The sequence below is a fragment of the Phocoena phocoena genome, chromosome 6, assembly GCF_963924675.1.
Source record: "Phocoena phocoena chromosome 6, mPhoPho1.1, whole genome shotgun sequence".
Taxonomy (NCBI): domain Eukaryota; kingdom Metazoa; phylum Chordata; class Mammalia; order Artiodactyla; family Phocoenidae; genus Phocoena; species Phocoena phocoena.
The window spans coordinates 111,933,461-111,958,889 of NC_089224.1; the positions used below are offsets into that span (position 1 = coordinate 111,933,461).

The 25,429-nt window shown below is 62.8% G+C and overlaps 1 protein-coding gene across 1 annotated transcript; it reads right to left on the reverse strand.

The window, feature by feature from the left end:
- Window positions 1-1,221: 1,221 nt before the first annotated feature.
- RALGDS (ral guanine nucleotide dissociation stimulator) lies at window positions 1,222-24,876 on the reverse strand. The gene is made up of 18 exons (XM_065879048.1): window positions 24,694-24,876; window positions 14,853-14,963; window positions 13,726-13,919; window positions 13,111-13,170; window positions 12,108-12,301; window positions 11,680-11,918; window positions 10,714-10,929; window positions 10,431-10,534; window positions 9,906-9,990; window positions 8,550-8,618; window positions 8,049-8,135; window positions 7,529-7,561; window positions 7,110-7,231; window positions 6,842-6,937; window positions 6,330-6,531; window positions 5,958-6,200; window positions 3,895-4,009; window positions 1,222-1,397 (listed from the first exon to the last, which is right to left on the reverse strand). The coding sequence occupies exons 1-18, from the start codon at window positions 24,874-24,876 to the stop codon at window positions 1,222-1,224; spliced, it is 2,529 nt and encodes an 842-aa protein (XP_065735120.1).
- Window positions 24,877-25,429: the final 553 nt, after the last annotated feature.

The window sequence follows — 25,429 nt, forward strand, 5'->3', positions numbered from 1 at the left end:
CTTAACCACTGCGCCACCAGGGAAGTCCCCAAAACGTTGTTTTTAAAAACACTGGAATTTCACAGGTTGCTGCTATGCCGTGTGAAAGCACTTCCAAATTCAAATATCAGGGGTTCTGAGGGGCTGTCTCAGCTCATGGCCCAGTTTAATGATACTGAAGTGAACATCTGCTCTGTGAAAGGTGGACTTCTCTGTTTCCTTAAGTGAGCCAGAGAAGGGTGGCTGGCCCTTCTTGCTTTTCCTGCCCTTCTTTATTTCCTGTGTAAAATAAACCAATAACCCTGCAAGATTTCCTATTTGAACATGGAATGTGAGAGTCTATATCTCACTTCAATGAGCACAGGCAATGAAAGAACAATACCACAACTCCCAGGCTATAGTAGAAACAGGATTTTAATATAATATTCAAGTCTAGCATTTGCTATTTACAACAAATAAATATTGCCCCTCCCCAACTGGTAAACATTTTTTTTCACCTTTTATACAAATATTCAATCCCCCTCCCCTCCCCCCGAAACCCTCCTTTCCCACCAATCCCCGTCTCGTGTGGTCTCGTAAAGCCCAGGATACAGTGGTGGATGGCACTTGCAGTGTCATGAAATCTGACATCAGTGGGACTTGGCTGAGACCATCCTCACTCACCGGTTAAGAGTGTGGTCCGTGAAGGGGGTGTCTCTCTCCTCTGCCAGGGGAGGGCTGGAGTGGGCAGTGGGCGAGACTCCCTCACTTTCAGTTGGCCCTGATGATGGAATCTTTGGTGCAGCCTGAGGAAGGCCACAATGGTGGGAGGAGAGAACTGCAGTGGTCAGACCCGGTGGATGAGTAGTGCCCTGGGGTGCCCATGGGCACAGGTGGCAGTGGCCCACACCTGGGAAGGTGTGAGGGAAGTGTATGGAGGGCAGTGCCCGGCGGCATGCAGGGCTCCGTGCCCATTGGCAGCGCTCCTTGGCCAAAGTCAGCTAGTCCTCTGGTTCCAGAGAGCAGAAGGCACCTAAGGCAGCGAGTGGTCCACGGGAGGCCAGGTCAGCCCATCGACTGGCAGGCATCAATCCCGGCAGCAGGAGAGGTTCAGGGTGAAACTGGAGTCTGGGGGTGGCCTGGGCTGGCAGCTTGGGCACAGGTGCCCACCTGGCCTGAGCCACTGTAGTCTGTAAGTGCTTAGTTGCCCAGCCAGCTAGACCCTGGAAAGGGCAGCTCTGTGGCTGGCCAGCTAGGGACGAGTTAGAAGATGCCCTTGGCAATCTTGAGTCCCTTCTGTTTCATGCGCGGGAGGGTAGAGCTGGCTCCATGCCTGACCTTTGCCCCCTTGGTGAAGGTCCGTTTCTTTAGGACAAAGTCATAGTTGGCAGTAGAGTTCATGGCGTAGAACACATTGGCGTTGTCAGGGATCTTCAGCTCTGGTCGGGGAGGGGCAGAGGGTCAGCTGTGCTTATGCGGGCCCCACTGGACACCCCACCACTTGAGAACCCCCAGGAGAGCAGGCCTGATCCAGACACCTGAGACCCCTCAATGCAACTCCAGGACCACCAAGGACCCCTCTTAATGACACCTGCCTGGGACAGACTCTGCTGAGGTACTGAAGGACTTCCCTGGTGGCACAGTGGTTAAGAATCCGCCTGCCAATGCAGGCGACACGGGTTTGATCCTTGGTCTGGGAAGATCCCACATGCCGTGGAACAACTAAGCCTGTGCTCTAGAGCCCGCGAGCCGCAACTACTGAGCCCGTGTGCCGTAGCTACTGAAGTCTGCACGCCTAGAGCCCGTGCTCCGCAACAAGAGAAGGCACCGCAGTGAGAAGCCTGCGTACCACAACAAAGAGTAGCCCTCTCTCGCCACAACTAGAGAAAGCCCGCATGCAGCAACGAAGACCCAGCGCAGTCAAAAATAAATAATTAATTTAAAAAAAAAAAAGAAAAAAGGAACTCAAAAACAAAAAGGATTCTGGGGACTTCCCTGTTGGTGCAGTGGTTAAGAATATGCCTGCCAATGCAGGGGACGTAGGTTCGATCCCTGGTCCGGGAAGATCCCACATGCCGTGGAACAACTAAGCCCATGCGCCACAACTACTGAAGCCCGCGTACCTTAGAGCCTGCGCGTCACAACTACTAAGCCCATGCACTACAACTACTGAGACTGAGTGCCAAAACTACTGAAGCCTGCGCACCTAGAGCCCGCGCTCTGCAACAAGAGAAGCCACTGCAGTGAGAAGCCCGCGCACCGCAACAAAGAGTAGCCCCTGCTCGCCACAACTACAGAAAGCCTGTGCGCAGCAACGAAGACCTGACACAGCCAAAAATAAAAATAAAATAAAAATAAAAAGGACTCCGACTCCAGGAAGCCCCACCTCAGTCTGCAGCTGGCAAAGGGTCATCCCATCCTGCCCCCTGCTGCCTTCACTGATCGGGAGGTCCAGCTGCAATAAGCTTTCTAGAACCTAGATCACCTCCCCGGAATCCTGCACAACTCGGGACAAGGGCTCTGGGGCCAAGTTAAGGGCGGGCTTTGCCCCAGGCCTCCTGCACAGGGTTTCATAGGGTGCCAGGATCCCAGCAGGTACTTGCTCTTGGCTCTGTTTCCCACCCTCTCCTCTGGCCTTGAGCCTGTTACTCTCCACTGCTGGGCTGGAACATGTGTGCTCTGGGCTCCATCGTGTGGCTCTTACTCTGGTCGTTAACCTGTCTAGGTCTCAGGCTTCCTTTTCTGTAAGATGGGGGTCCCACCTGCCTTGCTTACCTCACCAAAATGGTGCAACAAGGTTAAGAGAGGATTTAGAAAACAATTTCTAGCGGTCGTGGCGGGTCATTGCTAACTGTCTGGGTAATGGCTGTGAATGCAGCATGGGAAAGGAAAGAGTGATGATAATCTTTGCAGTTATGGCACATCTACGGCACACGTACACACATGAGCATATAATCCATGTATATATGGATCAACTCACTACCTATTTTATCTCCATTGTGGGGATGGGAAAATAGGCACAGAGGACTTAAGGAATTTGCCCGAGGTCTACAAGCTGTAGCTGTCTGGTTCCAAGTCTGTGCTTGTTCTTGATCCTTTCCCTTTCCCAGTTTTTAGAATACCCAGCTGCTCCCTAGTAGCCTCCGTGTTTAGTATCTACTGTGGGCTGAAAGTTGGTGTCCTCTCTAAATTTGTTGAAATCCTAACCCCCAATGTGATGGGATTAGGAGGTGAGGCCATTGGGAGGCCATTAGGTCATCAGGGTGGAGCCCCACGAATGGGATTCGTGCCCTTATGAAAGGGACCCCAGAGAGCTCCCCACGCCCTTCCACCATTTGGGTTCACAGTGAGAAGTCAGCCACCAGCAACCCAGAAGAGGGCCTTCACCAGAACCTGACCATGCTGGCACCCTGTTCTTGGACTTCTAGCTCCAGAACCAGGAGAGATAAATTTCTGTCATTTAGAAGCCACCAGTGGTGGTATTTTGTTATAACAGCCAGAACGGACTAAGACAGTGTCATACGTTCATGGATTTTCACAAATTCGATGCTTTAATCCACGGTAGTCATGATCTTTTCTGAAGCACTCATTTCCCATCTTAGCCAGAAAACGCACTTTTGTACGGCCTGTGGGCTCGGCCACCTGGCTGCCTGGCCCCAGGAGAACAGCCTTTTCTCTCCCCTCCTCAACCATGCTAGCACTGAACGAGGTCTCCCACTGACTATTCACGGCCACGGAAGGGCAAGGAACAAGGGTCCAGCAGCCACCAGGGGCCAGTGAGGAGACACTGGGGGCATCCAGAGCTGCCCCTAGGCAGGTCTGTGTGTGGAGAAAGCCCACGCCCACCCTGGTGGCATGTCTTCTGGGGTGGTGGGCCTGGGGCACGGTGCTCCCTGCCCCCCAGCCCCATCGCCCGCCTGACCGGCCCTGACTTACTTCGATCGTCCGAAATAACCTGCACCAGCTCGTAGTCTTCTGGCTCATCCTCATCCAGGTTGTGTTTGTCCATGGCTTTGCGGATTACAGCTGGAGCCTTGTCTTGGCTGGTCACCTGGACGGGGTGGGGGACAGGCCATCAGGGCAAGGGTCTGGTGTAGCTTGAGGGTGTAGCAGCCAAGGGCCCTCAGAGCTGCCTCGGCGCTGTGCGCACAGGGGCTCACAGCCTCTGACCCGAGGCTGGGTGCAGGGGGGTTGCGCCTCCTTCTCCTGCCCCTCTGCGGAGGCCTCCATGGACCCCGATCACTTACCCCCCAACTCCTGCAAGCCTGCCACCTCCTCCCAACACCACCTAGGGCAACCGCCTGCCCCCGGGGCTGCTCCCCTTAACCGTCCCCCTTGACCCTGCCCATCCAGGACAACGGTATCATTGCACCTGGGTACAGACCGCATCTAGTCCCAGCCCTGGAGGTGAGAGAGGAGCAGCTGGCTGGATGCCCAGTGGCCGCCTACGTGCCAGGCCTGCACTGGCTGGAGGCTGCAGTGTTGGAGCGTGCAGGCTGAGCCCTGCTGCCTCGACCCCAAGGGCCAGAGCACAGGCAGGGCTTAGACTCGGGGTGACACAGGTGACGGTGTTAATGGGGCATCTGACCCAGTGTGGGAGGATGGGGGAGGATTCTGGGGGTGCAAATGACTCACTGGCAGCCTGAGATCTGGAGGATGAGAGGAGTCCTCCCAGCCCCCAACCCCCCTTCAACATACATAGTGTTTGTGGGCAACTCCCACTGGCAAGATCTCGACACCTCCAACTATCCCCGGTGTCTGACACTGCCGGCCACCTCCACGGCCACCAGCCTGGTGCAGCCATTGCTACCCACCCTGGATTGCAGCCGCTGCCTCCTAACTGGCCGCCCTGCAGCTGCCGGCACCAGCCCATCGCCCACGGAGAGGCCGGAAGTCACTGCTGCCCCTCCAGTGCTCCAACGAACAATGCTCCCACCTGTCTCGCATGAGATCCAGGCCCCCGACGCTGGCCTGCTCTGCTGAGCCCTACTCTTCCCCCGACCCCTGCTCCTTCACTGCGGACCTCCTGCTTCTCCTCCAAGCCCCAGGCACACTCCCGTCCTGGGAGGCTACACGCTGCTCCCTCCTCCCCCCAACACTCAGGCCCTTTATGGGTGAGGTCCTGCCCCACTGCTGCTGTAAACCCCTAGTCAACCACCCCAGCACAGATCACCATCGACACACTAGCTGGTTTTTTTTTGTTTTTTTTTGCCCTACGCGGGCCTCTCACTGTTGTGGCCTCCCCCGTTGCGGAGCACAGGCTCCGGACGCGCAGGCGCAGCGGCCATGGCTCACGGGCCCAGCCGCCCCGCGGCACGTGGGATCTTCCCGGACCGGGGCACGAACCCGCGTCCCCTGCATCGGCAGGCGGACTCTCAGCCACTGCGCCACCAGGGAAGCCCCCACCAGCTGTTTTGATTCCTTTCCCTGGTTGGCCCTCTGTCCTTCCCAGCCCGCCAGGAGAGCAGCTCTGGGAGGGCAGGGATGACCCACGGTGCTCAATACGGGTTTGCTGCCCGGCAGAGGAAGGGGCCCGCGGGGACGCCCGGCAGAGGGAGGGGCCCGCGGGGACGCCCGGCAGAGGGAGGGGCCCGGCAGAGGGGGGGGCCCGCGGGGCGACCGGCAGAGGGAGGGGCCCGGGGACGCCCGGCAGAGGGAGGGGCCCGCGGGGACGCCCGGCAGAGGGAGGGGCCCGCGGGACGCCGGCAGAGGGAGGGGCCCGCGGGGCGACCGGCAGAGGGAGGGGCCCGGGGACGCCCGGCAGAGGGAGGGGCCCGCGGGACGCCGGCAGAGGGAGGGGCCCGGCAGAGGGAGGGGCCCGCGGGGACACCCGGCAGAGGGAGGGGCCCGCGGGACGCCCGGCAGAGGGAGGGGCCCGCGGGACGCCGGCAGAGGGAGGGGCCCGGCAGAGGGAGGGGCCCGCGGGGACACCCGGCAGAGGGAGGGGCCCGCGGGACGCCCGGCAGAGGGAGGGGCCCGCGGGACGCCCGCCGGCTCACCAGGATGCTCTTGTACATGTTGCCGTTGTCCACGTCCAGGCTCACCCGGATGATGCAGCAGTCGCCCACCTGCTGGTTGTAGAGGGGCAGGGAGGAGCTGTAGCCGCAGACCCCCGACACGGAGCGCTTGTGGGTGCGCGTGGTGGCCACGGGCGTGGTGGAGGCTGAGGAGGACGAGGTGCTACTGGAGGCCGAGCTGATGCCGGAGGTCTCCGGGGACGACTGGGAGGTGCACTCCCAGAACTGCGGGGACGGCACGATCAGCGGAAGCCCCGGCCACTGTCCAGCTCCGGGGGCTTCTGGTGTGCAGCGGGGAACTCTGGCCCTAGGAAGGGCTGAGAAGGGCTGTCAGGGAGGGGGTGGGGCAGTCACCTTCTTCTCCTGGCCGTCAGGGGACTCTGGGACAAAGCTCATGGTGATCTCCTCCACGTCGGAGCTGGAGGAGCCGGCCGAGTGGACACTCAGTGCGTCGGCAATGTCCCCGCTGCTGAGGTAGGGGCCGCACCTGAGCTGGTCACAGGACTTGGAGTGGTAGCTGCTGCCGGTACTGAGCTCCGTGCTGGGGGCCTGGCGGCTGCATGGAAGGGCTGGCTGACTTGGGGGAGGCCTCTCCTGGGACACAGCCCACCCCCGTCCCCTACACCCTGTGCCGAGTGCTCAGGCAATCACCCCGTTGGCTCCAGCGTCCGACAGATCATTTAGCATCACCCCATTTCACAGGGGGAAAAACTGAGGCCCAGAGGGGTGGAGCAAGTGGCCCCGTCACAGGGCTGTCGGCGGGGGAGCTGGGATCCCAGTGCCAGCTGCCTGACTCCCGAGCCCGCTCGCAGCCCGAAGCTTCCCTGAGCCCCGAGGGAGCGCCCCTGCCCACCCGGGCACTCAACTCGCTCCAGCGCTTGACGATGGCCGTGCTCTTCTTGACCTTGAGGGTGTTGCTGGCCGACTCGGAAGGGGGCTCCAGCTCACACGACAAGGAGTAGCTACAGGACAAAGCGGCGGCTGTGGGGAGTCGCACCCGGGTCTCCCTCCCGGTGCCGGCCCGGCCGTCAGCAGCGACGGCACCCATGGCTGCCCGGGATCCCAAGCCACAGGCTCTCTGGAGCTGCCCAGGGACAGCCCACGTGTACCCCCCCAGCTCCTGCCCGGACTCACCTGTCAGCCTCGCTGAGCCGCTCCATAGCCCGGAACCAGGCCCCAAAGTGCTCTTCGGCTGCGATGCTGTAATTGTTGCAGGCCGATTGGAGCAGCTTGATCTGGGCGATCACTTCGAACTCCTGGGGCCAGAGGGGAGGATAGGATGCTGACGGTCTGGGTCGGCCGGGCCTGTGCCAGCCTCTGCGTCCCCACTTCCCACCCTGTCCTCACAGCCAGGTTGAAACAGCCCCTCCAGGAAGGTGTCCTTGATTCGACCTCCTGCCCCATCCTCCCGTGGGAAAGGCTCCCCCTCTCTCTGTATCCAGCTCTCCCCAAAAATGTGACATGGAGGGGTCGGAGCCAGCTGTTCTAGCCAGGTGGCTCTCTGATCCCGCCCCCCACACGGGCCCCCTTCCCGTGAGGCTGCGTCTGCTCACCTTCCTCCTCTTCTCGAAGTTGATCAGTCTCCCCTGGAAAGCACACGGCCAGCGTCCATCAGAAAGTGTCCCCTAGCCCATGACCGCCCCTCACGGGTCTCAGGCTGCACTACCCAGAGCACACACCAGGGGGCAGCACAGCACACACCTGGACCTGGGTGGGGCCGGGGTGCCGGGGCGGGGTGGGAGGGGCGCCGCGGCTCAGGGGTCTGAGGACAGTTAGAGAGACTGAGGCCTTGGGCAGGAAGGCCAGGTTGGCCACGTGTGCCTGACCCTGGAGGGCCCAGCCTCTCCACCCATGGCCGCCACCTGAGGGCGGGGCTGTGTCCTGCTGGGTCAAACCCCTTGCAGCTCTGATGAGCCCCACCAGGCGGGCACCAAGCTCTGTTCACTCACTGCCGAGATAGGCAGGTGTCCCCGGGACACAGGGGCGGCCCGGGGGCTCTCGTAAGATGAGGTGCACCCTCTGCTGAGAGCTCGGGGCTCAGGACCCCCCCCCCCCGACCCCGGCCTGACTCACATACAGATAGTCCTTCATTGCAGTGTCCAGCATCACCAGGTCTGTGAGGAACGTGCCCAGGTAGGGGACGGTGCCCTGGATGACACCCTGTGACAACTGGGTGGGGCGGGGGGGAACTGATGAGCAAGGCCCCTCCCCTGAAAACCCCTCAGCCCCACTCAGGCCTCCCACTTGGAGCAGCCTGGGGACCTTTAGCCTTTTCCCCCCAGTCCCCCTCCCAGCGTGCATGGACCCAAACTCCCTCAAGTCACCTTGCAGGCTTGGTATTTGGCAAATCTCCAAAATCTATGGCCCCCGGCCCCTCCCCCCTCCCAAATCCCCACTGGGCCCAGATCTTCCGGGCCCCTGCTCTGGTGGTTACTAGTCCCCCGACACCAGCTGTTCAGGGCGCAGCGCCCCCAGGCCCCGGAGTAGGTCGGTCTAAGGGTCATGTCAGGCAGTGCAGCTACAGGAGCGGGGGCTCGGGGCGGCCCCTCCTCTCCCAGCCTCGGGCACACTCACCACCTCCTTCGGCCGCCTCTGGGCTCTCTTGGGGTTCATCTCCAGGGTGGCAAACTTGGAGGTCCCCTCCTGCAGGGCCGAGGACAGGGTCGGTGAGGCCTTCTGACCCTCCCCCCATCAACCACCAGCAGACACGACCTTGGCCCTGGTGACTGGTGCAAACGCTCCAGCCACCCCAGTGTACTCCATTCCTAGATCTGCACCCCTGCTCGGGTGCTCACGGGGTGTGGGAACGTGGGTCAGCAGCCCGGCCTCCTTGGAAAGTACAGATGAGGATTACACCTGCCCCTCGGGGTCTCCAAGGACTCAGCGCCACACCTCCATCACCGTGGCTGTGCTGTTCCCCCCGACCCCCCGTCTCTGCAGGAGGGTAGGAGATTTCCCTTCCCCCTTGAACCTCACTGCCTCCCCGTGAGGTTGGCACCCTGGGGTCAGCATTTGCCCACTCTCCAGATGAGGAAACTGAAGCCCAGAGACAGGCATTGCCTTGCCTCTGAATGAGCCTCAGAAGGGCTCAGAGCCTCTGGTGTGTGCCGGCCCCCCGCCGGGCGAGCCATCGAGAGAGGGACAGGGAGTCTGGGGGGGCCTGGCTGAGCAGGGTGTCTGCCGCGCCAAGGCCTTCACAACCCCACGGAGCCCCTCGGGATGTCCCCTGCACAGAGCTCTGCCTTCAGCCGCTCAGGAGGGGTCTCCTTGGTGCCACCTCTGAGAGGGTGAGCTGGGGCTGCTGGGAGCACCGGGTGGTGACACTTTGCTTCCTCTTTGTATGGAAGTTTCCGGGGAAGGACCCCTGTGAATGCATCAGCACCCCTGTGCACTTGGCACAAGCTGTCTGGGCCATTTGTCACGGCCACCAAAGGCCCTGTGGTGAGACTCTGAGAAGAGTCCCTGGATTCCTTTGCAGTGTCTGCCCTGAGGCAGAGGGAAGAGCCCCCAGCCCCCAGATCTACCTCCTGGTCTGCTCATTTGGACGACGGCTGGGCGGCCCCTGCAGTGCCATCCCTGGGCAGGCGGGGTGCCTGGCCCTCGGAGGTCAGCGCAGACAGGAACAGCAGGGCCTGGCTTTGTGGGGACAGGCTAGGCTGGTCTGGGGAAGGAAGAGACCCTCACCCTTGACCTCATCCACCCCGAGTGCCGGGTGAGGGACCAGTGAGGACCCAGGAGACTCTAATCCTGCCCCTCACCTGCCCGCAGCTCTAGGACAGCCCAGCTGCCCTGCTCCATCCCTGTACTAGGGCCTCCCATCTCCCAAACTGCCCCCCACCTGCCCACAGACCCGACAGATCTCATGAGAAGTTTTCGAAGAAACTTTCAGTGGGAACATAAGCCCCTCCACCCCGAGCCCCCGGACTCTACCTTGATGAGCAGCTCTCTGCTTAGGGAGTAGTTGTTCTCATCTGAGAAAATCTCCGACAGCTTCTGAAAGATGCGGAGGCTGTCCCTGGGGGAAGGAAGGAGAAAGGAAGGCATGGTGGGGAGGGGTGCGGGGGCAAAAACATTTGAGGACCCAGAGACCCCAACTGCCTGGATGGGTGGTTTCCAAACAGAGTTCTGCTGGACCCTAAGGGCTGGGTAGGCCTGGAGGGGTGGGTCTCATGTGGGTCACCGGGGAACCCCATTCCCAGTCGACTGAGTGGCTCTGTTTTGGCCAGTTCTGATTTTAAGCGCAGAGTCGTGTGGGTGAAGTAGACACATGAAATCCCCAACGTGGCTCAAGCCAGTACCTGCCAGAGAAAGAGACCGGGTCCTGAGGCGGAACTGCTGGCCCTGAGAGACCCCGCCCCCAGGATGCGCTGTCCCTGGGCAGGTTCCAGGCAGCACCCAGCCCCGTGGAAGGCCCCAGGTCCACCCTGGAGCTCCTCCAGGGAGAAGCCTGCCCACCTGGAAACTTCTTCCCACGTCTTCTTCAGCCGGTGGATGGAGTTGCTCTGCAGAGCCGAGAGGATGGCGTAGAGGGACGAAAAGTTCTTGAGGACCCGGCACTCCTGGGAGGGAGGGGCCAGGCTGTGAGAGGGGGCCGAGCTCCCGCCTGCTCCAGCTTCAGTCCCTCTTAGGGGGGCACCCCCCTCCCGGATGGGACAGACGCCCCGGGAGGTGCTCCTGGGGTCGGATGAGATCAACTCAGGGGCAGAAAGGGCTCCCCGGGCCCTTGGCGGCCACGTACCCGGGCCACCTCGATCCAGTGCTCCAACACCCGGGCCCTGGCGCGGGCCGTCACGCTCCGGTCCCCGAGGCAGGTGGTGATGACGCAGTTGGCCACACTGTTGAACTGGGCGACGGTGGCACGGACGGTGGGAGCCAGGTGTTCCTTGCCCCTCTTGTCCCGCTGAGACCAGATGGAGCCCAGGCAGTGGTAGGGCACCACCTTCTTGAACAGCTCCTGGGGGCAAGGGGAAGGTCAGCCGGCACTGCTGCACCCCAGCTCAACGCCCACAGTCCCCCCAGCCCCACCCCCAGGCCTCAGCAGGGTCACTGGTCAGAGCTGGAGCTCTGGAAGCCGGGGAGGCGGCTCGAGCCCGGCCGGGGGAGGCGCGGGGAGGTGGTGTCTCTTGGTTTTGTTCCCTGCCCACTGTGGGCACCCAGCGCAAGGTGAGCCAGAGTGACCCTGGCAGGAAAGAGAGGTGGCCACCTTCCCCAGTCCACCCCAACTCCCAGCACGACATGCGGCTCACACCTGCCCATACAGGTGGTGCTTCTAGCCCTTGGTCATGCCTCAGGCCTGCCCCCTGTCCAGATGCCCCTTCACGTGGGCACTACAACCAGAGGCTGCGTCTGCCACGGCTTCTAGCACGCACCAGGTGCCTGCTAAGTGCCGAAGCTGGTGAGGCCTCCTCAGCAGACGTGGGGGGCAGGGGGGGCGGACCACGGAGTGAGCGACCGTCCGCTACCGGGTGGGCCAGACCCCGCCCAGCTTTCTACCGCTCCACCTCATTCCACCCAGACACCGTGTGCGAGGGATGGGGCCTGGGTCCACAGCCTGGAGGGGAGTCGAGGCCTTCGGGTGAGGAGACCTGCCCAGGTGACGCGGTTTGTCATGGGCTTTGGGGCAGGACATCAGCTCTGGACAGGGCAGGGCAGACGCCTGAAGGAAGGTGCACCCCTGCCCACCCTGCTGAGACGAGCTGCCTACCGCGTCCATCAGCGTGAACTGCTCTGCCACCAGGTTGGGCGGGAACGCCAGGAGGTGAGGCTTCTCCTCACCCAGCCCGTTCTCTGCAGCCACGGGCGAAGGCCAGGAAGGCTCTGTGGCTGGAGCTGGTGCTGGTCCCAGAGCTGGCTCGAGGTCTGGACCTGGCACCGGCCTGGGTGCTAGAGCTGGAGCCGGCACTGGCTCGAGGGCTGCAGTTGGCTTCAGAGCTGGAGCCAGAGCTGCAAAGAAGAGCGGAGCTCAGCAACACGCCTGCCTTTTTTTCCAGGACAGAAACCACATCACTGCCTTCCAGAGAAGCTTCAGCTCAAAAAGCACCCCAGGACGTCTCCCCGCCAGCGGTCCCCACGTGGGCGGTCTGAGGCAGCCCCGGGGACTCCTGCGTGTCCAGCACCGACCCCGCTCCTCACCCTCCGGCTCTGCCTTGGTGAGCTCTGTGCGCTCCAGCTGGGCCAGGAGAAGGTGGGCGCGGCGCTCCAGGTCGGAGCCGGGCATGTTGAGCTGCATGTAGGCCACCAGCTGCTTGAGGCACGGGAAGTCCGGGGGCTGACAGAAGTCCTCGGAGTACTGGTCCAGCCAGGTGCCCAGGATGGAGGAGACGGCACTGGGGGCAGGCGGGCGGGCAGCAGTCAGGGGCCTGGCCTTTCCTTCCACGCGGCCCTCCCCTGGCTCCCCCATGGGGGATGGGCTTCTGGGCCCGCCCCTGCCCCACCCGCACTGGGCTGCCAGGCGGGGGCAGGCCTGGTAGGAAGGGGCCCTCCGTCCCTGGTGACCACCTCTCCCTTCCTCGGGGGAGCCTGACTCTCTCCTGTCTGCCCCCAGCCCTCCGGGCCCTCCCCACTGGGAAGGAAACTGCAGGAGGGCAGGGAGGGCCGGCCCGCTCTGTTCGTCGCGCTGGCCTGGCCGCACACAGTAGGCGCTGCATAAACAGGGGAGGGAGGAGGGGACAAGCAGAGTGTGCCCCTGCCCGGCCTTCACGGGCCTCGCGCACCTGAACCAGAAGCTCGCGCACCGACGGCTGCCTTGGTCTGTGCGCGGAGTGCGGGTCTCGTCCTCCCAGGGACGCTATTCTTGGTGGTGGGGATGTAGCCAGCCCCCTGACCCTGACTGAGCTCCCGTGAGCCCCAGCTGAGCACTCACACTGGGCTGCGAGGCTGAAGTGTCAGCAGCTTGCCCCCCACACCTCCTGTCCTGGGCCCCGGATCTGAGGGGGGATGGATGTTCTCAGGGGCCGGCTCTGAGCCCCCAGCCTCCCCTCTGCTCCCTGGGGACATGGGACCCCAGCCACAGCTCTCTGACTCCTTTCCTCCTGCAGGAGAAGCCCCCAGACCTCAGCCCTCCAGCGGGAATCACAACATATGTGGCAGCCAGGGTTCTGCCCAGCCCCTCCCATCAGACCCAAAGTCTACTCACTTTTTCAGTTGGTCCTGAGGTCCGCCGTCCTCGCTGGAATAAGGGAGGATGCACCCGTATCTAGAGGAGGCCGTGAGGGCGTCACATCTACCGTACCTGCTATGACGTCTAGTGTTACTGGCTGACCCCCCGGCTAGGATGGAAGCCCGGGAGGGCGGGGATTTTTGTCTGCACCGTTCACTGAATTAAGCCAAGTGCCTAGAAAAGTGCCTGCACACAGTAGGCGCTTCGTATGTATTTGCTGAACGAATGAGCCCAACCAGCACCTTACAGATGCCCGAGTGGGCCTGGGCCCTCAGCCGGCCCCCAGCCAGCCCTGCCCTGGCTACTCCCAGGAGGGACCCCTGAGACAGAATCTGGAACCTCCTTTACAAACGGGAAAACTATTCTGCCCAGCGGCTGGAAGCAGAGAGCTTCTCCATGGGGCAGAGGAAAACCTTAATTAAAACCACCCCAGCCCTCAGCAGCCCTTTCCACAGGGCCGGGCGCGGGGCCGCACTGTCCATGCTTATCCAACAGTCCTGGCAGCCCGGCCTTCACGTGAGTAAACTGAGGCTCAGAGAGGTAAAGCGACATTCCCAAGACACACAGCCAGTGGGTGGGCGGGGCGCTCACCTTTGGAACAGCAGGTCCAGGACCCGCTGGGTGGTGGTGAAGGCTCGGTAGGTGCACAGGAAGATGGTGACATAGGAGAGGTCGCTGCCCTGGAAGGCGGGCACCAGGTGCTCCACCAGCTTCTCCAGCGTGCCTGCCTTCACGGTCCGCACCTTGCAGGTCTCATACAGGTTCAGGGCCGAGTCATTTTCATACTGGGGTGGGACAGAGAGGCACAGACGGTCAGCGACAGCACCGTGGCCCACTAGGCGGGCAGGGGCTGGAACTCAGAGGAAGCCCCAAGCACCCGGCGACTTCTGGACGGAGATGGGACGTGAGTGCCCGGAACAGAAAAAGGGTCTCAGCTTTTGAACTGGAGGTGGGGCGATGAAAACTCGCAATACCAACACCTTCAGGTCATTTTATTAGCTGAGTAATGACAGCACCTTGCCGTATTAAGGGCAGAGTCCCTGGGATCCCTGGCAAAGCATCCCCGTTCTAGAGATGAGAAAACAGAGGCTCAGCCTGGGGTGGAAAGGCACGGTATGTTAGGACCCAGAGGCTATTCGGGGCGGCACTGTGGAAATGGCTGCAGAAAGGAATCCCGTCAAGGTTCACGGCAGTGAAGGCTGAGTTATGGTTGCGAACCAGCCTCCCTTCTGAAATGTTACGTATTTGTCAGGCCCCCGCTATGACCTGGAGGGGTCATGGAGTTGTGTTCCGTGACGGCAAGTTGCAGAGAACCATATATAGTAGGCTGAGTCCTTTTTGGGTTTAAAAAAAAAAAAAAAAAGCCCTATTAAGTAAGGTGATGAAAGCCTTGGCGAAGGTGTGGAAGGACAGTCGTTAAAACAAGAAATACTGGGGCAAAATGCATAAGTAATCCCAGCCTAAGATGAAGTGGAAATAGTATGGAAGTGTCTTTTTTTGATGTTCATACAAATAAGTGAACAGAGAACTATGCACTTGGCCCAGCCCAGGGCTGGACAGTAGGGGAGGGCTGAGGGCCCAGATTCCTTTGGGAGCAGGGCTGGGGGCCCCCCAGGCAGGAAAGCCCTGGGAGGGAGCCCAGTGGAGTGGCCAGGGTGGCCCCTGCATCCCAGGCCTTGTCGGGGTTCTGGGCACGGAGACCCCCCATCCACACTCACCCCGAGCCAGCGCTGGCCCTTGTTGGCGCCGTGGTGCACCTGAACCTTGCGCAGGGAGATGGAGTAGATGATGCCGTTGACCAGCTCCTCGCCAATCTCCTGCGTGGAGCTCTGCAAAGACAGCGCCCGGCCACCGGGCGGGGGTGTCGGGGCCTGCCTGGCTGTGTGGCAGGGGGACGCCCCGTGCCACTTCCTGCTCCCTAGATGAGGCAAAGGTCGGTGGCCACAGAGACCTCCAGCCCAGAATTTAACAGGACGACAGCTGGAGGGCCGGGGGTTACTATCGGGGTGGCAGGCACTGCCCCCAGCACCCCCGTCCTCGCCCCACCAGCCATGGCTGGGTGTGAACGAGACGTACCCAGTGGGGTTCCAACAACAGCCTGCCCCTGCCCAGGGGGGTCCCCCCGCTCCCGCCCCCACCCCAAGGCGAGTACTGTTATCCAGTCATTTCACAGGTGACTACACAGAAGCCAAGGGAAGGGCAACCCATCCAAAGCCATGCCGCTGAGGGTAAACAGCGGAGCCGGGACCCCGAGGCCCTAACTCAGCCCACTGCACCTAGGGGGCTCTGGCCCCCCGAGAAGATGCCTCCCCCAGGGCGTGAGGCCGCTGGCCCCCTCACCCTCACGTGCCCAGACGGCACCTGCAACAGCTGCTCCAGCCCTGGAGTCAGCCTCCCGGGTCTGGGGCAGGTGCGGGCATCCTCGACAGCCACAGCCACGGCCACTTCCTTCCCTTTCTGCTCATTCAGTCTTGTGCCTTCTTGGGCAACAGAGGCGTTCCCAGTTCCCTGCTCGTCATCACGTGCATGGGGGCAGCGTGAGAATGACGGCAGTGCTGGCATCCGGGCTGATGCCTGGGGTTCCACAGAACTCCAAAACCACGGGACTTCGGCTAGGCCAGGAGTGGGGTGGGGGGTGTCATCTGGCTGCTTCCTAGACCCCGGGCAGGAAGACCCTTGTTTTAAAAGGCAGTGATCCCTCCTGCTGGGCAGGCTGGCCCGGGGGCTGCATCAAGGCCTGGTCAAGGTCACTCAGTCGTTCTCCACCCCCTCTCCCACTGCCCCTGTCCAGGGATGGGGTGAGCTTGCAGTGGGGAGGGGGGCCTAGGAGTAAAGAGACAGACCTCTGAGAGTTTAGGGAGGAGGGGGGAGGTGCTAGCTGGCAAAGGGCCATCATTCACATGGTCAATGCCAGCAGCTAGGATCACGGGTCACTGCCCCAGCTCAGGGTAGGTGTGGAGCTCACAGAAGGCCCAGTGGAAGTGCTAACTCAGCCTGGGCCCCACCGACAGCCTTTCCCTAAATCCCTTGGCCTAAGCTGGGCCCCTGGGTAGGAACCAGGTGCCCAGTGTCCTGTGGGCTGTACCCCCGGACATCAGCACCCCTGGGGTCAGGGGCTAGGGAGCGGGATGGGCCTGGACCTCCTGCCTCAAGGGCTCTGGGAGGCCTGGGAGCCATCCTCCGGAAATCTACTTCCTCTGACCCAAGGCCGCCCTCCCACTCTGGGCATTGTACCAACAGGAAAGCCAGTGCAATCACACAGGGGCTCCTGACCCTTCGCCTTCTCCGGAGACACAGCCAGGCATTTCTTGGAAGTCAGCAGGGAACCCGCAGGTAGAGGTCCCTCATCTCAAGAGCCCACGCCTGGGGAGGTCCAGCCCTTCCATCGAGGAGGAGAAACTCTTCCTCCTGAGGCAGAACTGAAGCAGATACGCACTTTCCTCCCCCGGGTCACACATCCTTCCCCGGCCTAGAAGAGGCCGCGGTGATGGGTGATGTCAGGGGCCTGCCATCCACCTGTGAGACCAGGGCCCTGTCCACCCACCCCTACCTCTCCTCAGGGGTCCTCGACTGCCTCTCGCAAAGGCTGCTGCCCGCCCTGGAAAGGCCCGTCCCTCTCCGGGGGATTCCAGCCACCTCTGGTCCAGCCTGGAGCCAGACAGTGTCCTGATAGAGTTCCCGTGCTGGACCTGCCTGACTGTGGGCACGGGACTCGAACCCCGTGGGAGCACACACAGCACCTGGCTCCCAGCGGGGCCCCATCAAGGCCTGCTGGACAGAAGCGCTTCCTGGCCAGGCCAACCAATGGGAGGCCTCGCCATCCCTGAGCGGGTCTAAATAGCGGCTCTGCAGTGAGCCATGGGCCTCGCTGGCAGACAGAACAGCTGGCTGCCCTGCCCAGGCGTCATGTGATCCCGAGCCCTTCCCCCACCCCGAGGGGCCCCCTTCTGCCAGCCCGGTGGGGGGCAGGGCAGGACGCTGAGAGCCGCACATGCTGGGCCAGGGGGAGTCACCGCCTCGTGGCACAGATGGAGAGCTGCTCCAGCCCCGCGGAGCTAACCCTGTCCTCTCCGGGCCCTTCACCACAGCCCAGCAGCAGGAACAAAACCAGATCGTCCAAGCAGCGCAGAGAGCAGGCGCCATTTAAACCATCGACCAAGAGACAACGGCGGGGTGGGATCCAAAGACTGCTGCCCGCATCCTGGGCACAAAGCGGCAGAGTGGGGCGTCTGCTCTGCGCTCCCACCGCGCTTCCAGGGACAGAGAAGGACAGCGGCCGACAGCCCTGGCATCTGCCCCGGGACCCTCTGGGGCAGGAAGAGCTGGGCCCTGGACCCCACAGGTGACCCATCCTGTTAGCAGAGCAGACAGCACACAGGCCCGGGAACAGGCAGCCCGTGTGGGCAGCACCAAGCCTCTGGGGGTGCTCTGGAGCTCCCGGGGGAGGGCATGGCTGAGCAAACAGCAGACACCCTGGGGGGAGGCGTCCACAGGGCAGCAGGGAGCTCTTAGGGGGAAAGAACACCAGGTGGGTGGCTGTGTCCTCAGGGGACAGATCCTCCTGTCCCGCCCCAAGCAGGCACCCACAGATGTCCCCAGGGCCCGGGGACGCAGCTGGCAGCTGGGCCTTGCACACAGTGCCGAGCCTACCACCACTTGGGTCTGGAGCGAGGGTGGTAAGATGCCTCCAGGCCCTCGTGAGCAGAGGCTGGCAGAACGGGCACCAGGGTGCCCCATACCCCGCTGTCCCTCAGAGCACAGCCCGGAGCCCCAGGGACAAGGAATCAGCCTGGGTGACATGTTAGTGTGTCACCTGATCAGCCTCCTTGGGGTGATGGGCCAGCAGGATGCCGTGGCCCCAACTGACTGCAGGCCGAGCCCTGATTCCCGCAAGACAGAGTAACAGGGTTGCCGGGAGCCGACCCCACCCTCATTTCTGGAGAGAACAGAGGGGACCTACTGGGCCTTTTCCAGCCCTGCCATCTCCCCCAGAAGGCGGCTCGTGCTTGCACACACGGGGGTGGCGCCTTCTCCCATCCTGGTGACCTCTCTCCTCCCACACAGCTGTACATTTGCTGTGGAAGCTCCAACTAGAGACCACGCGGGGCCTCCAGACCCACAGACGCCTCTGGCTGCAGACCGTCTCCCCCTCACTGGCCAGGGGCTCACGGAGGAAGAGGGCCTGAAGCCACACCATGGTCTCCTCCCTGGGGCTGCACGTGGAGAAACCTGGTCTCACTCAGGCGAGCGGGGGGTGGGGGGTGGGGGGGAGCGGGGGGTCGGTGGCCCCCATGAGATCACCACCCGGGGACCTCATGGCACCCCGCTGAGCTGCTGCTCAGGCCCACTGAGTCACAGAGGTCACCCGAGGCCCTGACCCAGCCACCCGCCAGCACCCTGCAGCCCTGGGCCCACCGGACCCACAGGTACTGTCTTTCCTGCAGGGCTCTGGCTCCCAGCTCAGCTGAGCCCTGCAGCCCTTGGCCTCAGTGAGACTGGCTGGGAGATGGGCGAAGGGCAGCAGCTCTCCAAGGGGACGAAGGCGGCAGGGGTCACGAGAGGGGACATGAGCGGCTCGGCGCCAGGCATACAAAGCACCCAGGAACAGGACCTGAGGGCGCTGTGGCTGGCGAGCTGACAATGGACACGGGGCCAGGGAAAGCCTCCCGGGAGACCTGCCAGATGCCCGGAGAGCTGGAGGAGGGCCAGGTGAAAGGGAGGGCGGGCCATCCTAAATCCGTGCAGAGGAGGAACCAGGCCTGCGGCTTTCCGACCCTTTAGCCTTCTGTCTGAATGCAGGAGCCAAAACACGAGAGGGATCAGGGATCAGACAGGGCTGCTTAGTCTCTCTGAATCCCAGGATCCCGGGACAGTTTGAATACAAAGTCGAGCACCCATTTTACAGAGGTAGAGACCAAGGCCCAGGGGAGACGGTCAAGTAGCAAGTGTCCAAGCCCTGGTTCATCTCTCAGATTGTGTGCCCAGGGAGGGAGAAAGAAAACGCCAAATGTGTGTGGCCCTCCCGGTGGGCGACGGGGCGCCACCCTCGGGCCTGCCCCCACCCCAGGTGGGTGTCCTGCACCCTGAGCCCGAGGACATGAACAGACCCCCAGTGAGGACTCAAGGTCAGCCCTGGATGGGGGTGGCCACGCTCCTGGTCCCCAGGCACTGCAGCCCAGAGGTGGCCTTAGTAGGGGACCACACGAGGTGCGTGGGTGGCAGGGCAACCGGGGAGCTCAGTGACCCCAGAAACTGCAGTTTGGGGACCAGCCTGTGCTGAGCCTCCAAAGAGGCTGACCCATCTCCCCAAGAACCTTCTCGGCCAGCCGGAGCCTGGCTACTCGTCAGCGTCTAGAAGAGAAACGTGCCGCCAGTGGACAGCGGAGACCAGACCTCAGGCTGGCCTTGCCCACCTCGTCCTCCTGCCCCCCCAGGACCGGCTCCTGACCGTCAGGCCTCTAGGGGCCAGGCCTGCAAGGGGGCATGGCTGGTGACAGCTGAGGAGGAGGGTGGCCTCTCACGAGGGGGTGGAGGGAGGGCCAGCTGACATCAACACCACCGGCCACAGCATCCAGCACTTGAGGGCATTTCCCAGGTGTCAGGCCCTTTGCACGCTCATCACATTTAATCCTCCCGACACCTCTCTTGACGGGTGGCGAAAGCCAGGCGGGGAGCTCATCCCCGTCAGGAGCCAGGAAGAGGCAGCCGGGGCAGGGATTTGAACCCTGGCCCGTGACAGTCATGTGCCGTGGAGACACACCTAGGCCTCGCTCCACCGGTGGCTGCCACGGTCACAGCCGCAAAGTGCAGTTAGACCCTGGTCACACACATGCTAGAGGGAGGGAGACCAGAGACAGAACAGGCTTCCTCAGGTCACACAGCCAGAGGGGGGCGGGGGGGCGGGGAGTGGCAGTTCCCTCGCACCCGCACCTCTCCACTGAGAGGGGACTGGTCGGGGCTCCTGCCACAGGATGGCCAGGGCACCCGCAGGCCTGGGGTCAGCTACGAGAACCAGGCCTGGGAAGCACCATGCTGACCAGGCTGGCCAGCGTCCTCCTGGAGCCCTGGGCACGGGCACTCCCCCAGCACCCTGTCAGAAGACACAATCGTGGCAGCCACGGCCTGTCCGGCTCTGACGCAGTACCAGGCGCCATGGGGACCGCTTGCCAGGCCGCCTGTCTCTTTTGGTCCTCACCAGAAGCCTAGGCGGAGCAACTGGCCTCGAGTCCAGATAAGGAAACCAAGGCTCAGGGAACGAGAGCACGTCTAAGGCCGCGAGAGGCTGAGTCGGCCTTCCAGCCCAGCTCTCCTCCCTCCAGAGCCCAAGCTCTGGACCAGCACGTGTGACGCTGCCCCTTGGGTCAAAAGGACATCGTTCCTCCCTCAAGCCCGCAGAGCTGGCTGTGCCAGCATCCGGGGGCCCCCTGGGGAGGAGAGGAAAACGCCGGGCAACACGCGCTCCCTGAGCTCCCAGACTGCAGGCCCATGCTGGGTGCCCTCAGCCTGCTCACCGAGCACCCTTCTGGCAACCATCGGCTCGCCCCCTCCCCCGCCCCCCGCCACAGGCTGGTCAGGGGATGGAAACCGGGGGCTGCTCAAAGCTCCGCTTCTCCTGCACTGGGCTGCAGGCTTCAATTCCCACCTCCTCAGAACTGGGTTGGGGACAGTGGCTTCACTGGAGCCACGTGTCCAGGAACGCGGCACTCCTGAGCCTGAGAGGCCGGACGCCGAGCCTGAGGCAGGGCGGACACAGCATGGTGCCACGCTGTGAGGGCCTTACAGGCAGCCAGTCCTCCACTGGGTGGCTGGGCGCCACCTCCCCAAACCGCCCCCACTGGCCTGCTCGGAGGCTGCAGGTGGCCGGTGCTAAGTCTCCTCCAAACCCTCCTCACCAGCAGTGAAGAAGGGCCCGGAAACGGCTAACTTCCAGGCTGAGGATGGGGCCCCAGTCCTGCCTGCCAGCGGTCTAACACCTCCCAGCACTGAGCCCCCACCCGCTCCTGCCCCAGGGCCATCCCGGAGCCGCTGGGGAAACAGCTCAGCGTGCCCAGTCCGGAGGAGTCCTCCCCGCCAGAGAAGGAACAAGGACCCAGTACCAGCCAGCCTGGCCCCTGAGGAGTAAAGCAAGAGGGGAACCCGAGAGTCCATGGGGGCCCAGCAGGTGGCAGCCGGTCAGGCCCCTCGTGAACCTGACAGGCTGTGCAGTTGCTGGAGGCCGCCCCCTTGGAGCCTGCCGGGAAGCCTGGCTGGAAGATGACAGTACACAGACTTACACACACACACGCACACACCACACACACAGACACACGCACACCACACACACACATCACACACAGACACCAGACACAAACACAGACACACACACCACACACACAGACACACACACACACACACGCACACACCACACACACAGACACACGCACACCACACACACACATCACACACAGACACCAGACACAAACACAGACACACACACCACACACACAGACACACGCACACCACACACACACATCACACACAGACACCAGACACAAACACAGACACACACACACACACACGCACACACCACACACACAGACACACACACACACACACGCACACACCACACACACAGACACACGCACACCACACACACACACACATACATACCCCTACCTCTCAGGTCACGCCTCTTGGCCTAAGGCTAATGAGCCCTGGGGGTTAGACTGGAGCCCTGCACACCGTGAGATCAAGAGACCAGACAACGGGGAAGGAGGCGCGGAGGCTGGAGGGAGACGCATCTCCCCTGCACATCTCTGCTCTGCCCGGGAAGGCTTCCTCATTTCATTCCACCCACATACGCCGCGCTCAGGGCTTGCAGCTCCCTGCCTGGGTGGGATTCCCACCCCTGCCACTCACTGGCTCGGCGAGTTTGTGTAATCTAGCACCTCGGTTGTTCCATCTGTTAAATGGACGACAGATGATCCTGACCCCCAAAAGACATAACGCACGCAAACTGCTCACACACGGCCTCCCACCAAGTGCCGGCTCATGTTACCTATCATCGAAAAACTTCAGGGTCCAGCTGCGGGCTTGTTTCTTCCTTGAAGCTCTGCCCCGTGTCTTGTGGCCCAAAGCACTTTCACCTTCCTCTGGCCTATAAGCACCCCTACCCTTCACCAAGCATGGGGACTTCTGGGCTGCCCGGGCCTGGTTCCGTTCCCCTAACAGCTCCACCATCCTCCTGGGGCACGTGTAATTGTCTCACTGCGAGGTATCCTTCTCTGATCCCTGTGGGCTCTCGTACACAACAGGCGCCCAGCACAGAACACTGCCCAGCTTCAAATCCCGGCTGCGTCCTCGCTGGCCGCGTGTACATTTAGTTCAGGGACTTCACTTCTCTGAGCTCCAGTCTCCTATAAAGTGGGGTCGGCACCTACTCGGGAGGGCAGGTCAAAGCCAGCTGGAACGAGGGGGTGGTGTCTGCAGACAGTAGGTGCTACGGACTCCGGGACTCCTCCTGCCTGGCTGAGGCAGTGGCCTGCACGGAGGCAGGGGCGTGGGCCCGGTGACCTCCAGAAAGCACAGAATTGCGCAGGCCGGGCTGGGTCAGCAGTGGCCTGGCTTAGAAGTACGATGATAAGCAGATGCCCAGATGTGTGAGGACATCTGTTAGCCCAGAGAGGGAAGGACGGGGTGGAGACTTGTTAAGGAAAGGGGGACCGGGGAAGGAAACAGAAACTGCCTAGTGGTTTCCAGACAGGACAGGGACCACAAACAGCCGCTTCAGCTCCGGCAGGCCCCAGCGACCAGGAAATCAGCCCCAGGATGGGAGGGGGTGGGGGTGTTGGCAGGAGGGACAGGGACTTCCCCACCCCCTCCCCCAGCTCATGGTAAATGGTCATTGTGTTTGGTTTCCGGCAGTGGCCTCCTCTCCTGCCAGGACCCTGGTTTTCCTGCCCCAGCCAGAAGCTTCCCCTTTGATTTCTAAATAGCAGCCACGGCCTGGATCTCAGTGCTGGGGCCAGTGAGGAAGAGGAGGGGGGAGAGGGGGAGAGGGGGAAAAAGAGAGAGAGGGAGAGAAGGCAGACCCTTGGGCAGGGGTAGGGCTCAGCTCTGCCTCTCCCTCGGTTCCTCAGGGATACAGACGGACAGACAGAGGGAGGGAAGGAGGGAGGGAGAGAAGCAGCTGAGCGGCCCACCCCTGCGAGCACGCAGGCCGGACCCTCCAGCACACAAAGCCCGAAGAGCTGCCAGACATAATGAAAGTCAGATGAGTGCTGGGCTGGTGTCAGGCCGCCCACCCCCACCCTCCCAGGGGTCTCACTCCAGCCACTAATGAAGACCAGAGCTGTGGGTGGATGAGGGTCGGGGAGTGTGCCTGGCCGGGCCACCGGCCAAGCTCCGCAATAAAGGGTCTCCCCGGCCCGAGGTTCTCCCACCAAGAGCTCCCTCCACCCCCTGCCTTCCCCCCACTCTGGGCAGGGAGATGCGCTTTATCCTCGGGTAAGTATGCATCCCGGCCCCGTCTAGGCACTGGGGACACAGAGGCACGAGACCCAGACTGGCAATTACAACTTACCCGGGCCTAAAGTGACAAAGCAGGGATACCAAGGGGCCCTCGCCAGCTCGGGGGCTCAGGAACCCCGCTGAGCCCTCCGACCCAGGAATGGCCTCTGTCCAGGCCCCAACCCTGGATTCTGCCACCCTGGCCGCAGGGAGTAGGAGGCTGGTGTACAGTCAGGTAGGAGGCGGGGGGGCACTCCTCCCCTGCCCCCCGCTGCCCAAAGCACACTAGAGACAGGAGTCCAGCCCTCACCTAGTTCCCCCAACCACATGCATGATAGGCACACCCCCGTTCTGAATCCTCCCAAATCCTTACAGATTCAGGGTGTCGGCGCATTTTCTAATCAAGAAGTGAGTCACCCCTCCACCTGAGAGGCCCTTGTCCCAACCTCCCCGCCTGGACACCGGGCCCCACTGGTTGGAGGCCTGTCTCCCCACTCCCCCGCTTTGAGCAGCCCAGAACATCGGAGTCCACTTCTGCCCCCAGGGGGGGCTGTCTGTAAGACCACTGTGCTCCCAACTGCCTCTGAGGATTCTAGAAGATTGCCGCCCTAACCACTAGTTCACCACCTGCATTTCGAAGCCAAACTGCCTAAGCCGGCCCCGGCCTGGCCACGGGGACTAAATACGGCCCAGCCCTGCTGTAGGGAAAGGCACAGACGCAAACAGACAGCGACTGCCCGCGGGAGCAAGTCTACCTGGGTTGCAGGGGCGCGGGAGTGGCACACCTGGGCTCGGTGAGGTCACGCACTGGGACGGATAGAGGGGGGCACGAAGACCCGGTTCTGGTCCCGAAACTGTTGGACCGGCTGGCGGCAGCCCCTCCGCCCACCTGGCTGCCTTGGGGTTGGCGCAAGGAGGGGGATTTCTGCGGAAGGACCCTCCCCCCCCCCGCAACCTCCGGACTGGGGGTGGTGGTGACCACCACCACTGACGGTGGGTGACCCGCTAAGGACGCTGGGCCCCCACCCACTCCTCGCTCGGCCGAGCGCCGGGCCAGCCTGGCTCACCCACCTCCAGGCGCGGCAGGTCGGGGTCGAGCTGCGTGAAACTGTGCAGCACCACCGGGCAGCTGTCGGGGCCGCCCACCTCCAGGCGCACGGCGTCCCACACGCTGCGGCTCCGCCGGGAGCCCGGAAACAGCGGCTCGGCGCCGCCCGCAGGCCCGGCCGCCTCGGCCCACATGCGCTGCACCATGGGCGGCTCGCAGCGGTGCGGGCGGCCGGCCGGGCCGCGGGACCCGGGGCGGCGCGGGCGCGGGGCCGGCCCGGCGCGCGGCGGCGTCGGCGGCGGCGGCGGCCCGCGCGGCTCGGCCCTGCCTGCGCTCTGCGCCCGCGGCCCGGCCCCGCTGAGGTCAGGCCGGGGGCGGGGCCGGCTGGCCAGGGGCGGGGACCGGGAGGCGGGGCCTGCGGCGTGGAGGGGCGGGGCCAGGGGCGGGGGTGGCCAGAGACGCCGGAGGGGAGTGTGTACGCCTGCGCGCGCGGAACCCCGGTGGAGTGATGGCGGCTTGCGTTTTAGGGAGTGCTCGTGCGGCGTGTGTCGTGGGGCTGCGGGTTCCACGGTTAGGCCCTTTGTGTGGGTGCGTGCGCGGCCGCAGCGCACGGGTTGTGTAGCTGTGTGACTTGTGTAAGTGTCGACGTGTGGCCAAGCAGTGGGTCTCCACCTCCCATAAATTCCAGTTAAGCCCCTCCCTAGCTCTGTGGCCTCGGACAAGTTGCTTAACCTCTCTGAGCCTCAGTTTCGTCACCCG

What these genes read in the sequence shown, in the direction of transcription:
- RALGDS (XM_065879048.1), bottom strand. Translation starts at nt 24,876, where the DNA reads ATGGTGCAGCGCATGTGGGCCGAGGCGGCCGGGCCTGCGGGCGGCGCC. An exon ending in AGGGCCAGCGCTGGCTCGGG is followed by an intron (nt 13,920 to 14,852) that starts GTGAGTGTGGAT and finishes GTCCCACCCCAG; the next exon opens with TATGAAAATGACTCGGCCCT. An exon ending in ATCGTCAAGCGCTGGAGCGA is followed by an intron (nt 6,532 to 6,841) that starts GTTGAGTGCCCG and finishes CCTTCCATGCAG; the next exon opens with CCGCCAGGCCCCCAGCACGG.